The sequence below is a fragment of the Rhinolophus sinicus genome, chromosome 16 (assembly GCF_057876585.1).
Source record: "Rhinolophus sinicus isolate RSI-liver-muscle chromosome 16, RSI-T2T, whole genome shotgun sequence".
In the NCBI taxonomy this organism is placed as follows: Eukaryota; Metazoa; Chordata; class Mammalia; order Chiroptera; family Rhinolophidae; genus Rhinolophus; species Rhinolophus sinicus.
The window spans coordinates 132,861,502-132,882,997 of NC_142516.1; the positions used below are offsets into that span (position 1 = coordinate 132,861,502).

The 21,496-nt window shown below is 33.7% G+C and overlaps 1 protein-coding gene across 1 annotated transcript in view; it reads left to right on the forward strand.

Moving 5' to 3' along the window:
- Nucleotides 1-21,496, forward strand: part of LOC109452814 (disintegrin and metalloproteinase domain-containing protein 5-like) — an 87,709-nt gene that overhangs the window by 24,953 nt on the left and 41,260 nt on the right. Inside the window, exons 6-8 of the mRNA XM_088793567.1 lie at nucleotides 1,357-1,493; nucleotides 13,094-13,277; nucleotides 18,175-18,270. Coding sequence (XP_088649693.1) covers nucleotides 1,357-1,493; nucleotides 13,094-13,277; nucleotides 18,175-18,270 — 417 coding nt within the window. The remainder of the gene's footprint in view (nucleotides 1-1,356; nucleotides 1,494-13,093; nucleotides 13,278-18,174; nucleotides 18,271-21,496) is intronic.

Genomic DNA, 21,496 nt, shown 5'->3' on the forward strand with positions numbered 1-21,496 from the left:
CTTTTATTGTCTCCATAATTTTGTTTTATTCAGAATGTCATATACCCTGTTTCCCCGAAAATAAGACCTAGCCAGACAATCAGCTCTAATGCGTCTTTTGGAGCAAAAATTAATATAAGTCCCGGTCTTATGTTAGCTAAGACCCAGTCTTATATTATGCTAAAATAATATTAATCTTTCTCCAAAAGACACATTAGAGCTGATTGTCTGGCTAGATCTTATTTTCGGGGAAACAGTAGTTAAAATCATACAGTGTGTAGCCTTTTCAGATTGGCTTCTTTCACTTAATAAAATGCATTTAAATTTCCTCCATTCCTTTTCATTACTTGATAGCTCATTACTTTTTAGTGCTGAATAATATTGTGTTACCTGAAATGTGCCACAGTTTATGTATCCCACTCACCTACTTAAGGACATTGTGGTTGCTTGCAAGTTTTGGCAATTATGCATAAAGCTGCTATAAATGTCTGTGTACAGCAATTGGAAGTGATCCAGGGGAGAACAACAATTCCTACTGAGGTTGTATTGGTTATCGATTGCTACATAACTGTTACATAACTGATCAAATTTAGCAGATGAAAGCAACACACTTCTGTGGAATAGGAATTTAGGAGCAGCATAGTGGGTGAAATCAAGGTGTCAACTAGAGCTGTAGTTATCTCATGGTTCAACACAGAGATGATTTGCTTCCAACCTCAGTTACATGGCTGTTGGAAGACCTTAGAAAATCTTTTCCCAAGCTCACACATGTGGGCCTTTCCACAGGCCTTCTTCATGACATAGTAGCTGGCTGGTTTCCCCCAGAGTGAGGAGAGTGAGACATGGAATCCAAGCAGTCAATGTTTTTATAATCTATATTGGAAATGATGACAAATCACTTCTGCTATATTCAATTAATTAGAAGCAAGTCAATAAGTCCAACTTGCACTCAGTGGAGTGGGATACACAACGACATAAGTAGCAGAAGGCAGGGATCATTGGGACCCATTTTAGAAGCTGCATTCTATAAAGAAAATGTAGAATTGATTATTAAAATAAAAGATTAGAGGCATTTTGTTTAAAATAGTTCAAAGAAGCAATATAATGTGGTGTTTAAGACTCTATTAGATTTGCTAAGATAGCTGGTCTTAAGTAAGTGATAGTATTTTAAAATTAAACTTTTGTGTTTACTTATATATACCATCCAAATGCTTAGATTACTACAATTGAACCTACATCGTTATCTTGGGTGTATTAATAAATTTTAAAAATGATTTTTTTCGTATACTAATTTTTGATGATAGTAACTACTGTTTTTTTAATTACTGTTTAGGATTCTTAGCTAAATATTTTTTCCTTTATTTTCCTTATATCTAGTATCCAGAGGGTTCATCTTTGGAGTCATATGCTGTCAGTATCGTGCAGTTGCTTGGCCTTAATGTGGGACTGAGTTTTGATAATACTGCCACCTGCTTTTGTTCAGGAGATGTTTGTACAATGTCACCAGAAGCACTGTAAGATAATTTTCCTTATGAAATACACATATTCTTTCAAAAAATTTTTTGGTAAGATTCTATTAATCAAACAAAAGTAGTTGAGAATTATAGAACACTGTATGGAACAACTGCAGGAAACACATTCTTCTCAAGTGCAGATGGAACACACACCAAAATTAGCCCAACACTCCCTCAGGTTTCTCCATGCCTGGGGAAAGTCTCTTCCTTTTCCTGCTTTCTAGTCTGATTTTTTTGTTTTTTTTTCTGGCCTAATTGAAAGCTCCCTCTAGTGACAAGCCAGATGAATTGTGTAATTTCCGTGATTCTTCATAAAGTTCAATGCTTTGATATTTGCATTTAAAACTGCCATTGTACAGTATAAGAATAAATAGTACAATTCATGTTAATAATTACATTAAAATTATTTATTTAGAAAGACGTTAAATTGCAAATAGATAACACCATGACCCATGGAGAAACTGCTGAAGAAGGGAAAAACTTTTAATTTAATCCCATTAATAATGCTTTGCCCTTGTTTTATTAATAAGGGGCCCTGTATTTCCATTTTTCAGTGGCTTTCACAAATTGTGTAGCCAATCCTGTCTGTTCCACATCATCACCAAGACTTGGTGTGCTCCAAGTATGTTTAATTTGAATCATTTTAATTGATATGCAGTGTTATCTCATATTGGTTTTAATTTGCATTTCCCTAGGAGTTAATGATGTTGGACATGCTTAATAGCTTTGTATATCTTCTTTGCTGAAGAGCCTATTCAAATATTTTGCTCAATTTTTAAAAATAAAAATTAAGATTTTTGTGGTCTTATTGAATTGTAAGAATCATTTATGTATTCTGGCTATGAGTCCTTTACCAGATCAGGTACATGATTTCTTCCTTATAGTGCATTTTTTAAGGAAATGTTTTTAATTTTGATGGTTTCTTTTATTTATCATTTTTCTTTTATGCATCATGGTTTTATAGCTCTTACATTCAACTTTATAATACATTTTGAGTTAATTATTGGGTATGTAAGTTCATTTTTATTTTTAGCATATAGATTTCCAATTATTCCAATGCCATTTGTTGAAATGAGCATTCTTTCTCTCGCTTAATTGACTTGGCAACTTTGTCAAAAATCAGTTGACCATAAGAGTGGTTCTTTTATTGAAATCTCTATTTTAGATCATTAATCTGTATGTCCACTCTTATAGAAAAGCATACTGTCTTTATTACTGTAGCTTTATATTGAATTTTGAAATCAGGTAGTACAAGTCCCCAAGATTTTTTCATCTTTTCCAAAATTGTTTTAGCTATTCTAGGTCCTTTTCATTTTCACATACATTTTATTATCAGCTTTCTAATTTTATGAAAACTGCCGAATTTTGAAAAGTATTGCATTGTATAATTGCATAGTTCAATTTTTGGGAGAATTGCCATCTTAAAAATATTGAGTCTTTTGATCCTAAAATATGGTATATGTCTCCATTTATGTAAGCCTTCTTTAATTTTTTTCAGCAATGTAGTTGTATTTTACAGTTTACAGGTCTTGTACCTGTTTTGTTGAAGTTATCCTTCAGTATATATATATATATATATATATATATATATATATATATATATATATGTATATATTCATATACATATTTTTTGCTATCATGAACAGAATTGTTTTCTTAATATCATTTTCAAATTGTTCATGCTAATACATAGAAGTATAATTGATTTTTGTATATTAACTTGTGTGTTTCAAACTTGTTAAACACATTAGAAATTCTAGAAGATTTTACTTATTGATCCCATATTTTCCATAAACAAGACAAGGTTTTGTCATCATGAATAAGAATAGTTTTGTTATTTATTTCCTGTCTATTTGTGTGCAATTGCTTTTTCTTGCTTAATTTCCCTTGGAATAACTTCAGTGTAATTTGAATTGATGTGATGACAGTGGATATCCTTGCCTTGTTCCCAATCTTAAGGGAAAAGCATTCAGTTTTTCACAATAAATGTGATATTAACTGTAGATTTTTAAAAAATAAATGTCTTCTCTTCTAAAATAATACCTTTTATTCCCTTGTACATTATGTTGTTTTATTTTTCTTTTTCATTCCAATAACTGTCTCATTTCTCATATTTATTTCCTGATGTTCATACTTTTTGTCCCTAGCAGATTCTACTTTTTACTACATAACAATTGCCTACTAGAGTGCTCAGTAAATATGTTGCAAATAATGACCTAATCAGGTCAGTATATTTTTCTCATTATTTAATTGTATTCTTTCATTACTGAATCCATGAAATCCCAAATTTTTGTAAAAACAAAAAAGTAGTAATTAAATTTGTTTTTTCTTCCTTGTGATAGTTTTTCAGAAGAATATTTTTCACCATATTTTTGAGTGTTTCATTTATATACTTTACAAAAATCAAATTTATTGACATGTGACTTGTCCACAGTAAAATTTACGTACTTTAAGTGCACGAGTTTATGACTTTTGACAAATATATGTAAATATCTGAACCACGGTATCAATCAGGCTGTGCAAACTCTCCTTTTCCACAGAAAGTTCCTTTGTGACACTTGGCTGTCATTCTACCTTCCTCCACCGTTGCCCCAGGCAACAACTAATTTGATTTCTATCAATACAGTTAGTTCACCTTGCTGTAGAATTTTATGTAAATGAATATGTACTCTATTTTTAGTGTTCACACTAAAAGACTGTAATTTCTCTTAATTAATGAAACATTTTTCTTTAATTATTTGACTGTATTGTAACGTCCCTTTTTAAGTATTTATATGCTATATCTAACGCCTGGGCTATCTCAGTGTTGATTTCCATTCTCTACTTTTTATTTTAATAAACATTTTTTTATTTAAGTGTATTAGTATAGTTGATATACAGTCTTATATAAGCTATATTAGTTTCAGGTGTGCAATATAGTGATTCAACATTTTTATACCTTACAATATAATCACCCCACTAATGCTAGTAATCATCTGTAATCTTGTAAACTTATCACAATATTATTGACTATATTCCCCTTCCTCTTTTTGCCAATCCCCTCACCACCTCACTTCTAGTAACCATCCCTTTGGTCTCTATTTCTATGAATCTATTTTTGTTTTGTTTTGTTTTTAGATTCCACATATAAATGAAACCATATGGTATTTTACTTTCTCTGCCTGACTTAGCATAATGCCCTCTAGATACATTCATGTTGTCACAAAAGGCAAGATTTAATTAGTTTTTTATGCTGTATTTTATTCCATCATATATATATATATATATATATATATATATATATATATATATATATATATATATAACCATCATCCTTGTCCATTCATCTATCAATGGACACCTAGGTTGCTTGTATATTTTTGGTTCTCATAAATAATGCAGCAGTGAAAATAAGGGTGCATATATCTTTTCAGATTAGTGTTTTCATTTTCTTTGGATACGTACCCAAAAGTAGAATTTCTGGGTTGTATGGTATATCCATTTTTAGTTTTCTAAAGAATCTCCATGCTGTTTTCCATAGGGGCTGCACCAGTTTGGAGTCCCACCAACAGTTCACAAGGATTCCCTTTTCTCTACATCCTCACCCACATATGTTGTTTGTTGACTTTTTGATAATAGCCATTTTGACTGGTGTGAGGTGGTATTTCATGTGGTTTTGATTTGTATTTCCCTGATGATTAGTGATGTTGAACATCTTTTCATATGTCTGTTGGTCATCTGTATGTCTTCTTTGGAGAAATGTCTTTTCATGTCCTCTGCCCATTTTTCTTTTTTTGTTGAAATATATATGTACTTTATTTTTTAATTACAGTAGACATACAATATTATATTAATTTCAGTTGTATAACACAGTGATTAGACATTTATATAACTTACAAAGTAATCACCCTGATAAATCCAGTACCCATCTGACACCATACATACTTATTACAATACTACTGACTATATTCCCTATGCTCTAATTCATGACTATTTTGTAACTACCAATTTGTACCTCTTAATCCCCTCCCATTTCACCCACCTGCCCAACACACCCCAATTTGACAACCCTCTGTATCTATGCCATCCATATCTATGAGCCTGTTTCTGTTTTGTTTGTTTATCCTGTTGTCAAGATTCCACATATAAGAGAAATCATATGACATTTGTTTTTTTTCTGAATTACTCCGCTCAAAACAGTACCCTCTAGATTCTTCCATGTTGTTGCAGATGGCGAGATTTCATTCTTTTTTATCGCTGAGTAATATTCCATTGTATATATGTACCACCTCTTCTTTATCCATTCATCTATTGATTGACATTCAGGTTGCTTCCATATCTTAGCTATTGTAAATAATGCTACAATGAACATATGGATGCATATGTCCCTTTGAAGTAATGTTTTTGGTTTTCTTCAGGTAAATACTCAAAAGTTGGATTACTGGGTCCATCTTTGTCTCTTGTTAAAGCCTTTGTTTTAAAGTCTATTTTGTCCGGTGTAAGTATTGCTACCCCAGCCTTTTCTTCCCATTTTCATTTGCATGAAATATCTTTTTGTATCCCTTTACTTTCAGTCTGCATGTGTCTTTCAATCTGAAGTGAGTTTCTTATAGGCAGCATACATAAGAGTTGTGTTTTCTCACCATTCAACCACCATATGTCTTTTGATTGGAGACTTTAATCCATTTACATTTAAAGTAATTGTTCATAGATATGTAGTTATTGTCATTTTATTATTTAATTTTTGATTGTTTTCTTCTTAGAAACATTTCTTATAACACTGGTTTTGTGGTAGTGAACTCCTTTAGGTTTTCCTTTTCTGGGAGGCTCTTTATTGTCCTTTGATTCTAAACGATAGCTTTGCTGGGTAGAGTAATCTTGGTAGTAGGTCCTTGCTTTTCATCACTTTGAATATTTTGTGTCCATCCCTTCTGACTGCAAAATTTCTGTGAGAAATCAGCTGACAGTCTTATGGGATCTCACTTGTAGGTTAACTAACTGCTTTTCTCCTGCTGCTTTTAAGATTCTCTCTTTGTCTTTAACCTTTGGCATTTTAATTATGACGTGTTTTGGTGTGGGTCTCTTTGGGTTCAGCTTGTTTGGGACTTTTTGTGCTTCCTGAGCTTGTATGTCTATTTCCTTCACCAGTTTAGAGAAGTTTTCCATCATTATTTTGTCAAATAGGTTTTCAATTCTTTGCTCTCTCCCTAGTACTTCTGGTACCCCTATGATGCAAATGTTGGTATTCATGATGTCCCAGAGGCCCCTTAAACTATCCTCATTTTTTTGCATTCTTTTGTGTTTTGCTGTCCCGATTGTGTTTTTGCTATTGAGTTGTATGAGCTTCTTATATATTTTAAATATCAACCCAACCCCTTATCAGATACATCATTTACAAATACATTCTTCCATTCACTGGGTTACCTTTTTTTTGTTGTTGAAGGGTCCTTCATGATGCAGAAGCTTTTTCGGTTGATATAGTCCCATGTGATTATTTTAGCTTTTATTTCCCTTGCTTGATGGGATATGTCCCCAAAAGATACAACTTATATTGCTGTCAGATAGTTTATTTTCTATGTTTCTTATAGGAGTTTTATGGTTTCAGACCTTACATTTAAGTCCTTAACCCATTTTGAGTTTATTTTTGTATATGGTATAAGAGAGTGGTCCAGTTTCTTTTTTTCTTTTCTTTTTTTGCCCAGTTTTCCCAACAGCACTTGCTGAAGAGACTGTCATTACCCAGTGTATATTTGTAGCTCCTTTGTCATAGATTAATTGACCATATAAGTGAAGGCTTGTTTCTGGGCTCTCTATTCTGTTCCATTCATCTATATATATATGTTTTTGTACCAGTACCATACTGTTTTGATTATTATAGCTTTGTAGGATAATTTGAGATCGGGGAGTGTGATACCTCTAATTTTGTTCTTCTTTCTCAAGACTGCTTTGGTTATTCAGGGTCTTTTGTGGTCCCAAATGAATTTTAGGATTATTTGTTCTAGTTCTAAGAGGAATGATATTGACATTTTGGTAGGAATTGCATTGAATCTGTAAATTGCTTTGCGTAGTATGGCCATTTTAACAACATTAGTCACTCTAGTCCATGAGAACAGTGTATCCTTTTATTTATTTGTGTCTTCTTTAATGTCTTCCTCAATGTCTTATAACTTTCAGAGTACATGTCTTTCACCTCCTTGGTTAAGTTTATTCCCCTAGGTGTTTTATTCTTTTTGATGCAATTGTGAATGGGATTGTTTTCTTCATTTCTCCTTCTGATTGTTCATTGTTGTGTATAGAAACATGAAAGATTTCTGTGTGTTAATTTTGTATCCTCCTAGTTTCTTGGATTCTTTTGTTAATTCTATTAAAATTTTGGTGGTTTCTTCAGGGTTTTCTATATACAGTATCATGTTAGCTGCAAATAATGATAGTTTTACTCTTCCTTTCCTATTTGGATGCCATTTATTTATTTATTTATTTATTTATTTATTTATTTATTTATTTTCTTGTCTGATTGCTCTGGCTAGGACTTCCAGTACTATGTTGAATAACAGTGGTGAGAGTGGGCATCCTTGTCTTGTTCCTGATCTAAAATGTAAAACTTTCAGCTTTTCACCATTGAGTATGATGTGAGCTGTGAACTTGTCATATATAGCCTTTATCAAGATAAGGTGATTTCCTTTGGTACTCACTTTGTTGAGACTTTTTATCATAAATGGTTGCTGAATTTTTTCAATTGCTTTTCCTACATCTATTGAGGTGATTTTTATCCTTAGTTTTCTTGATGTGATAATCACATTAATTGTTTTGTGGATGTTGAACCATCCTTGCATCCCTAGTATGAATCCTACTTGATCATGGTGTATAATTTTTTTAATATACTGTTGACTTCAGATTGCTAGTATTTTGTTGAGAATTTTGACATCCATGTCCATCAGAGATATTGGCTGTAATTCTCTTTTTATTTGTGGTGTCTTTGTCTGGTTTTGGTATCAGTATAATGCTAGCCTCGTAGAATGAGTTTGGAAGCATTCCTTCCTATTTAATTTTTTTTATAATAGTTTGAGAAGGATAGGTACTAATTTTTCTTTAAATGTTTGGTAGAATTCACCTATGAAGCTGTCTCTCCTGGCCTTTGTTTGGGAGTTTTTTTTATTACTACCTCAATTTGATTGCTAGTAATTTGTCTGCTCAGATTCTCTGTTTCTTCCTGGTTTAGTCTTGGACAATTGTATGTTTCTAAAAATTTATCCATTCTTCTATATTGTTGAATTATTGGCATATAATTGTTCATGGTATTCTTTGATGATCCTTTGTATGCCTGTGGTGTCAGTTGAAATCTCTCCTCGTTCATTTCTGATTTTATGTTCTTTCTCTCTTTTCTGTTTGACAAGTCTTGCTAGAGGCTTGCCATGTTTTTATCCTTTTGAAGAACCAGCTCTTAGTTTCATGAATCTTTTCTGTTGATTTTCTGTTTTCTATTTCATTTATTTCCAGTCTGATTTTTCTTATTTACTTCCTTCTACTTCCTTTGGGTTTTATTTTTTCCTCTTTTTCTAGTTTCTTTAGGTATAAATTTAGATTGTTTATTTTGGATTTTTCCTGCTTCTTGAAGTAGGCATGTATAGCTATAAACTTTCTTTTTATAACTGCTTTTGTTGTATCCCACAGATTTTGTAGGATTGTGTTTTCATTTTCATTTGTCTCAAGGTAGTTTTTGATTTCCTCTTTGATCCATTGGTTGTTTAGAAGCATGTTATTTAATCTCCATGCATTTGTGTTTTTTCCAGGTTTTTGGTTTGTTTGTTTAGTTTAGGACATTGTGGTCAGAATATATGCTTCATATAATTTCAGTCTTCTTGAATTTATTGAGGCTTGTTTTGAGGTCTAGTGTGTGATCTATCCTGGAAAATGTTCCATGTACAGTTGAAAAAAATGTGTAACCTGCAGTTTTTAGATGAAATGCTTTGTAAATGTCAAACTGGTCTTATGTGGCATTTAAGGCCATTATCTCCGTATTTATTTTCTGTGTGGATGATCTATCCTTTGAAGCAAGTGGAGTATTAAAGCCCCCAACTATTATAGTATTACTATTAATTTCTGCTTTTATGTCCATTAACATTTGCTTTATATACTTGGGTGCTCTTTTGTTGGGTGAGTAGATCTTTACAACTCTTATATCCTCTTCTTGAATTGACCCCTTTAAAATATGTAATGTCCTTGTCTCTTTTTACATTCTTTGTTTTGAAGTCTATTTTGCCTGATATAGCTATTGCTACTTCAGCTTAATTTTAATTTCTGTTTGCACAGAATATATTTCTCCATCCCTTCATTTTCAGTCTGTGTTTGCCTTTCGATAAGAAGTGCGTCTCTTATAAACAGCATATTGATGGACTATGTGTTTTTTTTTGTTTTGTTTTGTTTTGTTTTTCCGTTCTACCACCCTGTGTCTTTTGATGAGAGTATTTAGTACATTTACATTTAGGGTAATTATTTAGGGTGCTTATTGCCATTTTATTAATTGTGTTAGTTGTTCTCCACTGTTCCTTTCTTCTCCTGATCTCTTTCCTTTTGATTCATTGAGTTTTTTTCAGTTATTCAATTGTATTCCTTTGTCTTCACTTTTTGCATATTTTTTATATAGTTTTGGTTTTTGGTTACCATGAGGTTCATATATATCTACCTATTCTGTATGTGTCTATTTTAAGTTGATAGGCATTTAATTTCAGTTGCATTCTAAAAGCACTGCATTTTCACTCCCCTCCCTATTTTTTTTTTTTGATGTCACGTTTTAAATCCTTTTGTTTTGTGAATCTCCTGTGATTTATTATAGTTACAGTTAATTTTGCTACTATTTTCTTTTAAACTTCCTATTAACTTTTTAAGTGGTTGATTCACTGTGACAAATGTATATTTGCTTTTACCAGTGAGATTTTTTCCCCTCCTTTCCTGTATTTTCTTATTTCTAGTTATGGTCTTTTCTTTTCTGCATAAAGAAGACTCATTAACATTTCATGTAAGGCCAGTTTAGTGGTGGTAAACTCATTTAGTTTTTGCTTGTCTGGGAAACTCTTTATCTCTTTTTCAATTTTAAATGACAACCTTGATGGATAAAGCATTCTAGGTTGTAGATTCCTTTCTTTGAGCTCTTTAAATATCTCATGTCACTCTCTTCTGGCCTGTAAAGTTGCTTCTGAGAAATCAGCTTCTAGCCTTATGGGGTTTCCCTTGTATCTGACTTTTTATTTTTATTTTTGCTGCCTTTAAGATTGACTCTTTATATATAACTTTTGCCATTTTATTAGGCTCTGTCTTGGTGTGGGTCTCTGGGTTCATCATTTGGAACTGTCTGTGCTACTTGTACCTGCATGCCTGTCTGTTTCCTTTCCTAGATTAGGAAAGTTTCCAGATATTATTTCTTGAAATAGTGTTTCTGCCCCTTTTCTCTGTCCTCCTTGATTCCTTATAATGTGAATATTAGCCCTCTTGATGTTATTCCAGAGCTCTCTTGTACTGTCCTCAGTTTTTGTTATTGTTGTTGTTGTTGTTGTTGTTTTTGGTATCCCTATTCTGATTGGGTTATTTCCACTGTTCTGTCCTCCAGGTCACTAATCCCTTCTTCTGTATTAAGTAGTCTACTGTCAATTCCTTCTAATGTACTTTTCATTTTAGCTATTGTGTTCTTCATCTCTTATTTGTTCTTTGTTTTCTATCTCTTTTTTGAAGTGTTCTCTGAGTTCCTCTATTCTAAAGTTTGCTGAGCATCCTTGAGACCATTTCTTTGAATTATTTTTCAAGCAAATTACTTACCGCTGTTTCATTAAGGGTTTTTTCCTCTGGAGTTTTTTCTTGTTCTTCATTTGGGGCATATTCTTCTGTCTCCCCATTTTGTTTGACTTTCTGTGTTTGTTCCTATTAGTTGGAAAGAATAGCTGTCTCTGTTTTGAAAGAGTGGTTTCTGAATAGACCGTGTATTGAATAGTTTGGGCAGGCAGGTTGTAGTCAGGGCAGCTCCTGTTTGGGCCAGTACAGCACCTTTTGTGCTCAGCCACTAATGCTTAATTATCCTCAGTCAGAGCAGGGCCTAGGTAGGGCCACTCCTCCTGCCTGAGTTTCAATGCCCTCCTAGCTCTGCTCTACTCTTTCTCTGGTTGGGGCAACCTTGCATACCTGCGCACAGCCATACTTGGGTAGTTCTGAAGTCTCTCCAGGCAGAGGGCAGATGCTCCTGCATGGGTGGGTGAGTAGCAGCACCCCTCTTACTCTGCACAAGGACCCTGCCTGCATGACCTGTTGTTTTAATTGTCTGCCGTCAGAGTAGGGTCTGGGTAGGGCTGCTTTGCGTCCCTGCCCAGCTGCACCCTTTCTCCAAGTGGGGCAGCCTTACCTGCATGCACAGCCTTACTTTGGAAGTTTTGCGCTCTTCCCCAGGCAGGGCAAGAGCTCTAGCTTGGGTGCTTCACAGCAGCACCCCACTCATTCCATACGGCTCCGCCGGCATGTGGGTGCCACAATATAAACTGCTGTTTTGTTTTGTTTTGTTTTGTTTTGTGTTACTATGGATCACATTTTCTTATTTCTTTGTATATCTATTATTATTAGCATATTGAATATTGTTGATAATGCAATAGAAAGACTGAGTTCTTCTACCTTCTTCTAAAAAACATTGATTCTTTTTCTACTAGATACTTCAACTATTGGCTAATCATTTTAACTTTTATATGCTTGGTTTTATGCTTTGTTAATTTGGATCTATGGAACCTCAGGGTATTTCCAACTTAGTCTCCTGTGGTGGTCTTATCAGAGGTTGAATTAGGCTCCGTTTGAATTGATATAGAATAGATTTTAGTATAGGGCAGGTGTCAGCTAACAATAGTCTATAGGCCAGATTTTACTGGCTTTCTCTTTGGTAAATTAAATATGATTGAAATATAGCCAGGCTATTGGTTTTCATGTTTATGGCTGCTTTTGCACTTCAGAGAATTGAATGGTTCCAAAAGAGTATATAGCCTATAAGCCAATAATGTCTACTATCTGGCCCTTTACAGAAAAAATTTTCTCAACTCCTGATCTCGGGCATAATCTTTAGATCCTTCAATCATGTTCTGTCTGGTGTTTTAATTGGACGCTGAGGTATTGCCAAGGTGCTATCAGTTCTTACGCTGTCAGGACAGGTACTCCTACCGCCCCTCCCATACTGTAGCTCAGATAGCAGGTTTTTGTTTGAAAAATGTTTAGCTACAGAGAGCAAAAGCTGTAACACATGCTATTAAAGTTAATACAAATGTGTTCACATTGGCATTACAGAAAAAATACAAAAGCAATGTTAAATAGATTAAAGTATATTAAAATCTGAACCCCAAAATTTTAAATGCAGTTGTTTGGCACTGGGAAGGTAAGTAAGAATAACAGGGTTCCTGTTTTCTGTCATTGCAAGACTTTTCTTGGTGAAATTTAAAATATGTTTATATTAGCAATGCAATAAATATTTTTTAAAATGTGCTTTTTGTTTTCCATGAAGAATAATGCTCTTAAATCTCTCTTGAAGGTAATATACATTAGGAGAAATGCAGTGATATGCAGTAATAATTTTTATCACACCTACGGTTTTTATATTTTAGGCACTCTGGGGGTGTAAAGGATTTTAGCATCTGTAGCTTGGATGAGTTTAAGTATTTTGCTTCAGATTCTGGCCTTTACTGTCTTCATGACACCCTTCCTGATATGCCAGTTTACAAGCAACAGAAGATATGTGGCAATGGAAAGTTGGAACCAGGTGAACAATGTGATTGTGGCACTTTAAAGGTAAGCAGAAATTTTTTCAAAAAAATACTTGTTTCCTATATATATGTCTAATAGGTGGAAAAGAAGATGAAGACCTTATCATTTAGAAAGATGGCACTGGAACACATCTTAAAGAAGACCAGAGGAGAGTTGACTCTCGAAAAATTGTGTGTAATAGTTAAGAATTGAAAATTTTATCTCTCTAGCCTAAAGGTGCTCCTCTACCTCCATAGCTATGGCAGAATTAAATGGAAACTGCAGCTCTACTGACTCAGTATGGCAGAGAACATAGTTCAGGGATGAGAGCCACTGGAAACTTAAGGGTAAAACACTGAAAGTGAGAAAACTGTGAAAGTGGTTAGACCCAAAATCTGATTATTAACTGTACAAATACTTAGCTGAGTGCTAAAATATTCATGGGCCAGAAATACCCCATGGGACAAAAAATGAAGGGTGAGACACTTGAAAGATACAGGTACACTAGGTGAGCTCTGTGAGTATGATTATTTTTTGGAGAGTATTTTCGAACTATGTGCAACTCAGGTACCAGAAATCTGAAGGCTTACTGGTTTCAGATACCAGAATATAGAGACTGAGACTGTAACTGCAACTGGAATTAAAGAGGAATCTTCAGAAACAAGGAAACTGAAGATAGATTGTGCTCTGAAATCTAAGTGCAATCTCTGCCTAAATCCTTGGCTGAATGCCACATTACAGAGGGAATCAAGCTAAAAATTCAGCAGTTGGAAACTATATGAATTGAGCAGAGATAGCTGCTACACATTGCATGGGAACTGAAGTTTATAGTTTATGCCCAGGCAACTTAATTCCCTATGAGAAAAATAAAATATCCAGAAGGACATAGCTGAATAGTCATTATATCATATCTCTCTGTAACGTCCGACTTATTAACCAAAAATTACTAGACATTCAGAGAAACAGGGAAGTATGAATCATATTCAGAAAAAATAGGCAGTTAAGGAAAACTGACTATTAAGATATTTTATTTAGCAGATAAAGACTTCACAGTAGTTACTTTTAATATATTAAGAGAATTAAAAGAACTTATGCTCAAATAATTTAAGGGAAAAATTATCTTAATAAGTGAGTAGCTAAGGAATCTCAGCAGATATAATTAATATTTATAGGCAACTATATTTAACAACAGAATGAATATAAACATTCTTTTCAAGTTCACTTAAAATATTCATCAAGATAGAATATATTGAAATAAAATCACAGCATTTATTTTGTGTTGAGAATTAAATTAGAAATCAAGAACAATAAGATATCTTGAAAAGCCCCCAAATATTTGGAAATAACTATATCACCTCTAAATGGCCAATGACTCAAAAAAGAAATCACAAGGCAATTAGAATCTATTTTTAACAGTATGCAAATGAAAACATATCAAAATATATGTGGTTCAGCAAACAGTGTTTTGAGGAAAATCTATAGCGTTAAAAGCTTATATTAGAGAAAAAGAAAGACCTAAAATTAAGTAGTTAGAATACTACTTTAGAGAAATGAAATATAAGTCTAAATTAAAGCCAAAATAAATAGAAGGAACGAATGATAAAAGTAAAAGCAGAAATCAATGAGGTAGAAACCAGAGAGTGAATATCAATGAAAATAAAAGCTGGTGCTTTGAAATAAATCAGTGTACTTGATAAATCTCTCACTGTGCTGATGAAGGAAAAATGAGAGTAAGAGTAAATTACCAATATCAGAAAGAAAAAAGTATATTACCACACATCGTACATATGTTAAAAATAAGGAATATTAAAAACTACTTTATGTAAATAAATTTGACAATTTAGATAAAATTGGCAAGTTTTTCAAAAGATGCAAAGTATCACAACCAATATAAGAAGATGAAATTTGAATAGCTCTATATTTAGTGAAGAAATTAAATTTGTAATTAAAATATTTTTCACAAAGAAACTCCAAATCCATGTTACTTCACTAGTGAATTTTATCAAACATATAAGGAAGAAATAATGCCAATTATACATGAACCTTTGCAGATAATAGAGGCATTTTGCAACTCATTTCATGAAGCGAGTATTGGTCTGAAGTCAAAACCAGATAAGAAATTAAAAGAAAAGAAAATCACACCAATAACTCTCATGAACAGTATGTAAATAGGTTAATAAATCTTGATCAGGTGGTATTTAGCCCAAAAGTACAGGGTTGTTTTATAATATGAAGATCATTCAATATAATTCAACATAATAGAATGTATGAAGAAAAAAATTTTAGAAAATTTAGCATAAATTCATTATACACTCAGCACTCAGTAATAGAAGAGAACCTCCTCACTCTAATAAAATACATTTCTGAGAAGCCTACAACTATCATCATACGTACTGGTAAATAACTCAGTATTTTCCCCTAATATCTGGAGCAAGACAAAGATGTTCGCTCTCCCCACTTCCATTCAACATTGTAGTGGATGCTACAGCCTCTACAGTAAGGCAAGATAAAGAAACACATAATGATCGGAAAAGAAGATGTAAACCTGTCTTTAATCAAACTCAATTGCATGAGTAGAGAATCCTAAACAATTTTCCACCCAAGAACTACTAGAACTAATTAGTGAATTCAAGTCATTGGATACAAGGTCAGTATACAAAATTCACTGGATTTTTATGTATAGGCAATAAACAAATGGAAAATGAAATAAAAAGTACAATTCCATATACATTCTTTCAAAAATATGAAATATATAGAGATAAATTTAACAGAATACATGCAAGATCTATACAATAAAAATTGACATTGCTCAGAGAAATGAAAGAAGATTGAAGTGAATGAACACACATCCTACTTTCATAGATTGGAAGACAAAATATTGTTAAGATGTCAGCTCTACATAAGTTGATATATTCATTCAACACAATACCAATCCAAACCCCACCCATCGTTTTGTAGAATTGGCAATTCTACTAACTGATACTATAATTATATGGAAATGCAAAGGGCCTAGAATAGACAAAGCAATTAAAAGCAAAAAAAACCAAAAAACAAAGGTGAAACATATATACTAGTTTCCTTTAAATTTCAAAATTTTCTATAAAGTTGTAATAATCAAGACAATGTGGTATCGGCCAGAGCATGAACATATACCTTAATGGGACAGTACAGAGAATCCAGATATAATATATGGTCAATTGATATTCTGTCAACACATTAAGGTATCTCAATGAGTGAAGAAAATCTTTTCAACAAAAGTGTTGTATGAATTGGATATCCCATAAATAATATAAACCTTAACCTCGCACCATACACAAAAATTAACTTGAAATGGATCAGAGACCTAAATATAAAAGTTAAAATCTAAGGCTTTTAGAATAAAATGTAGGGACAATCTTTTTGACCCTGTGGTACGCAAAAATGTCTTAGATATGGCAAATAAGAATGAGGTTTTAAAGAAAAGATAAATTGTACTTCATCAAATTCAGAAACTTTCTTAGATTGCTAAGAAAAATAAAATGGCAAGCTCTAGAATGGAAGAAAATATTTGTATTTCTTGTATATTCAAATATATATGAATATATGTATGAAAATATTCAAACGCCAATTTAAAGGATTTTTATTTTTTTAAAAAAAGAAGTTAAGTATTCTGATTTCTGGTCTGACATATGAAAGTTTAGAAGTCATCACTCAGTCTTTACAACAAAAGTTAAACAAATTGAAAAAGCAACAACTCTTCTTAGATTCATCAGAGAAATAAGGTTATTGCCCCCTGAATTGGAAAGACTGATAGGTAATAAAAAGAGAATCATAACCTACTGAAGTAGCAACACAGAAGTTGAAACCTTTGGGAACCAGTGACTGGGTAGGAAAATCTACACTGTAATTATTGAATTGTTGGAACCTCAATGTGGACAACTCTGAGAGTTAAAAACTCCAGGGAAACCCAATCATAAGAAAACCCCCCCACACTTTTGTGGGTTTTATAGGAGCTCAAACTGGTTGTCACATGAATATTGGAGAAAAGTATTCTCACACTTCTGGGAGAGGGAAGGGTTAAAGGAACCATTTAAAGTAGCAGATCATTCTGTTCTTAAGAAGGTTTGTCCTTACACATACAAAGTTGGATTGAAAATAATCTATAACAGAAAACAACTAAACATTTGATTAAAGGAAACATTATAAAAAGCTAACAAAAGCATATTTAAACTTTGAATACATGAGTCAATTTGTGAAATAAATAATTTTAAAAGTATTATACTGCTGCCTATGGTGAAGCTGTTCATTGAAAATGCTAATAAGAAATTACCAATAACAAAAAAGACAACACGAAGAAGCAAACATCTGATATTGTTAAACTACATAATTTAGAACAAACTTGCTACTGAAGACTGGAAAAGCTGCTTGAAGGTACTAAATCTTATAAAATATAAGTAAGTATAGGGCCAGCATCCCAGTGAAATCAGAGCTCTGAACCGATGAGCCTGGCTTGTGGGACCACTTTTTTAGGGTGGGGTTTTGAGGTTTTGCCATTTCAGAAAGAGAAACTGAGAATGTAAATGTTGCTTTTGACAGCTTCACATCAGAGAAGTTCTATATGTAAACAGATTTGGCTTATGTAATTTATTATGAAAGCAAGAATGTAACAAAATGTTTGAAGAGAATGATAGTTAACAAGATATCTAATAAGTATTTCCTCTAAGGTTTTGGCTCCACAGTAGTATCTTAATATTGATCAAATTATAAGGAACGTAGTGAAACAACACATTTCTTTTACAAACTAGTGAATGAAATGTTGATTTCTATAAATCTCATATAAAGAATGGGATTACTGAAACTGTGAATTTAAGAAAAACTTCATACTTTGTAAAGAAACTGTGTTTTAGTTTTATTTGATATTACCTAATTATATGTGATTGACTAACACAGCATTTATTTACAGAACTGTACACATAAAAGATGCTGTGATCCTAGAACCTGTAGGTTCAAAGGTGAAAAAGTCTGTGGTTCTGGGGAATGCTGCACACAACGCTGCACGGTAAGAGGCAATTTGTATGTTATAATAGCTCAGCATTAATTTCTTGAAATCCTTGTTTAAAGAAGGTGGGAAGCATATTTTGTCCTTCCCATTATATTATATGCAAGCAACACTGGACCCACCCTCACTCTTCAGTCCATTCAGCAATCTATGATTTCCAGTACTCTCATATACCTAATGCCTGATGCTTCTTTTCTCTGAATTGACTTCCCATTCCTATACCTCATTACAAATCTTTCTTGTACCCATTCAGAGTTCTCTATGATCGACGTACATCTGGAGCAACCCTCTTATGGTCTTATTTTCTAACACCCTACCTCACACGGGGTCAGGAAGTTAGATTAGTTCTTTTTGTTGGCTATATTCACTGTCATCTGGTAAAGTCCTTTGCAATTCATTCAGTTATTGTTACAATCACTCAATACCTCTTTATTGAAAGCATTTAAAGACTTCACGGATAATTATCCCAAACCCAGCACAATTCACTGGAACTCAATGGAAAAAAGGAGCAAACTCCAGAACAAGGTAAATAGCAAATAAGATTGGAGGAAATATATGCTTTTATCTTTTAAAAAATTTCCCCCAGCTTTATTGAGATATAATTGACATATAACACTGTGTGAGTTTAAGATGTACAACTTAGTGATTTGGTGTATGAGTGTATGAGGTCTGAAAATTAAGTTCAGGAACTTGTTACAATGATGTTGCTAACCTTTTTTGATATCGGAGGGGTTATGCATTACGAATTTGTACCAACTGGACAAACAGTTAACCAAGTTCACTATTTGGAAGTGCTGAAAAAGCTGCATGAAAAAGTTAGACAACCTGACCTTTTCGCCAACAATTCATGGCCCTTGCATCATGACAATGCACCAGCTCACACGGCACTGTCTGTGAGGGAGTTTTTAGCCAGTAAACAAGTAACTGTATTGGAACACCCTCCCTACTGACCTGATCTGGCCCCCAAAGACTTCTTTCTTTACCTAAAGATAAAGGAAATATTTAAAGGAAGACATTTTAATGACATTCTGGACATTAAGGGTAATATGATGACAGCTCTGGTGGTCATTTCAGAAAAAGAGTTCCAAAATTGCTTTGAAGGGTGTACTAGATGCTGGTATCAATGCATAGCTTCCCAAAGGGAGTACTTCAAAGGTGACCCTACTGACATTCAGCAATGAAATATATAGCACTTTTTCTAGGACGAGTTTGTGAACTTAATTGTCAGAGCCCCATATAGTGCAAAATGATTACCACATAAATTTAGGTAACATATCCACTATTTCACATAACAAGAACCTTGCTATGAGATACTATCTTAACAACTTTTAAGTATACAATACATTATCATTAGCTATAGTCACCATGCTATACATTAGATCCCCAGATTTATTCATTTATACATGTATTCATTTATAGTTGAAAATTTATACCCTCGACCAACATCTTCCTATCTCCCCCACCTCACAACCTCTGGCAACCACCATTCTATTCTGTGTTTTGCTCAATTTTGTTTGTTTTTTCATTCCACATATAAGTGAGATCATAAAGTATTTGTCTTTCTCTTGTCTGACTTATTTCCCTTAGAATAATACCCTCAAGTTTCATTTGTATTGTCACAAATGGCAGCATTACCTTCCTTTTTTTTTTTTTTTTTAAGATATTACTGGGGAAGGGGAACAGGACTTTATTGGGGAACAGTGTGTACTTCCAGGACTTTTTTCCAAGTCAAGTTGTTGTCCTTTCCATCTTAGTTGTGGAGGGTGCCATTCAGCTTCAAGTTGTTGTCCCTTCAGTCTTAGTTGTGGAGGGCGCAGCTCAGCTCCAGGTCCGGTTGCTGTTGCGAGTCACAGGGGGTGCAGCCCACCATCCCTTGCGGGAGTCGAACCGGCAACCTTGTGGTTGAGAGGACTCGCTCCAACCAACTGAGCCATCCGGGAGCTCAGCGGCAGCTCAGCTCAAGGTGCCTTGCTCAATCTAAGTTGCAGGGGGCACAGCCTCCACCATCCCTTGTGGGACTTGAGGAATTGAACTGGCAACCTTGTGGCTGAGAGCCAGCACTCCAACCAACAACTGAGCCGTCCAGGAGGCAGCTCAGCTCAAGGTGCCTTGCTCAATCTTAGTTGCAGGGGGCGCTGCCCACCATCCCTTGTGGGACTCGAGGTATTGGACCGGCAACCTTGTGGTTAAGAGCCCATTGGCCCATGTGGGAATCGAACCGGCAGCCTTCGGAGTTAGGAGCATGGAGCTCTAACTGCCTGAGCCACCGGGGCGGCCTGCATTACCTTCTTTTGATGGCCAAATATTATTCCATTGTATATATAAACTACATTTAAAAAATATATTCATCCATTAATGGACAACCTAAGGTTGTTTCCGTATTTTGGCTGTTGTGCGTAATGCTGCAATGAACATGTGGGTGCATATACCTCTTTAAGGTACATCTCCTTCAGATACATACTCAGAAATGGGATTCCTCGATCAATGGTAGTTCTATTTTTAATTTTTTGAGGTTTCTTTGATAGTATGGATATTGTAACAATATTAATTATTCTGATCCATGAACACAGGATGTCTTTTCATTTTTTTGGTATCTCTTAATTTCTTTCACCAGTGTCTTATATATAGTTTTCCTTGGACAGATTTTCCAACTACTTGGTTAAATTTACTTCTAAGTATTTTATTGTTTCTGATACTTTTGCAAATGGGATTTAAAAAATTTCTTCATACTTTTTGTTGTAAATGTATAGAAATGCAAATGGATTCTGTAGTCTGATTTTGTATCCTGAAACTTTTCTGAATTTTTTTTGGTCAGTTCTAACAGTTTATTTTGGTAACTTCTTTAGGATTTTCTATATATAAGATTAAGTCATCTGCAAACAGACATGATTTTACTTCTTTTATGATTTGGGTGCCTTTTATTTCTTTTTCTTTTCTAATTGTTCTGGCTAGGTCTTCCATTACTATGTTGAATAGGAGTCATGTACTTAGACACCTTTGTCTTGTTTCTGGTCTTAGGAGGAAAAGTTTTCAGCTTTTCCCTATTGAGTACGATGTTAGCTAAGATTTTTCATATATGGTCTTTATTATGTTGAGCTACGTTTTTTCTATACCAAAATTGTTGGGAGCTTTTATCATGAAGGTGTGTTGAATTTTGTCACATGTTTTTTCTGCATCTCTTCAGAGGATAATATGATTTTTATCCTTAATTCTATTAATGGGGTGT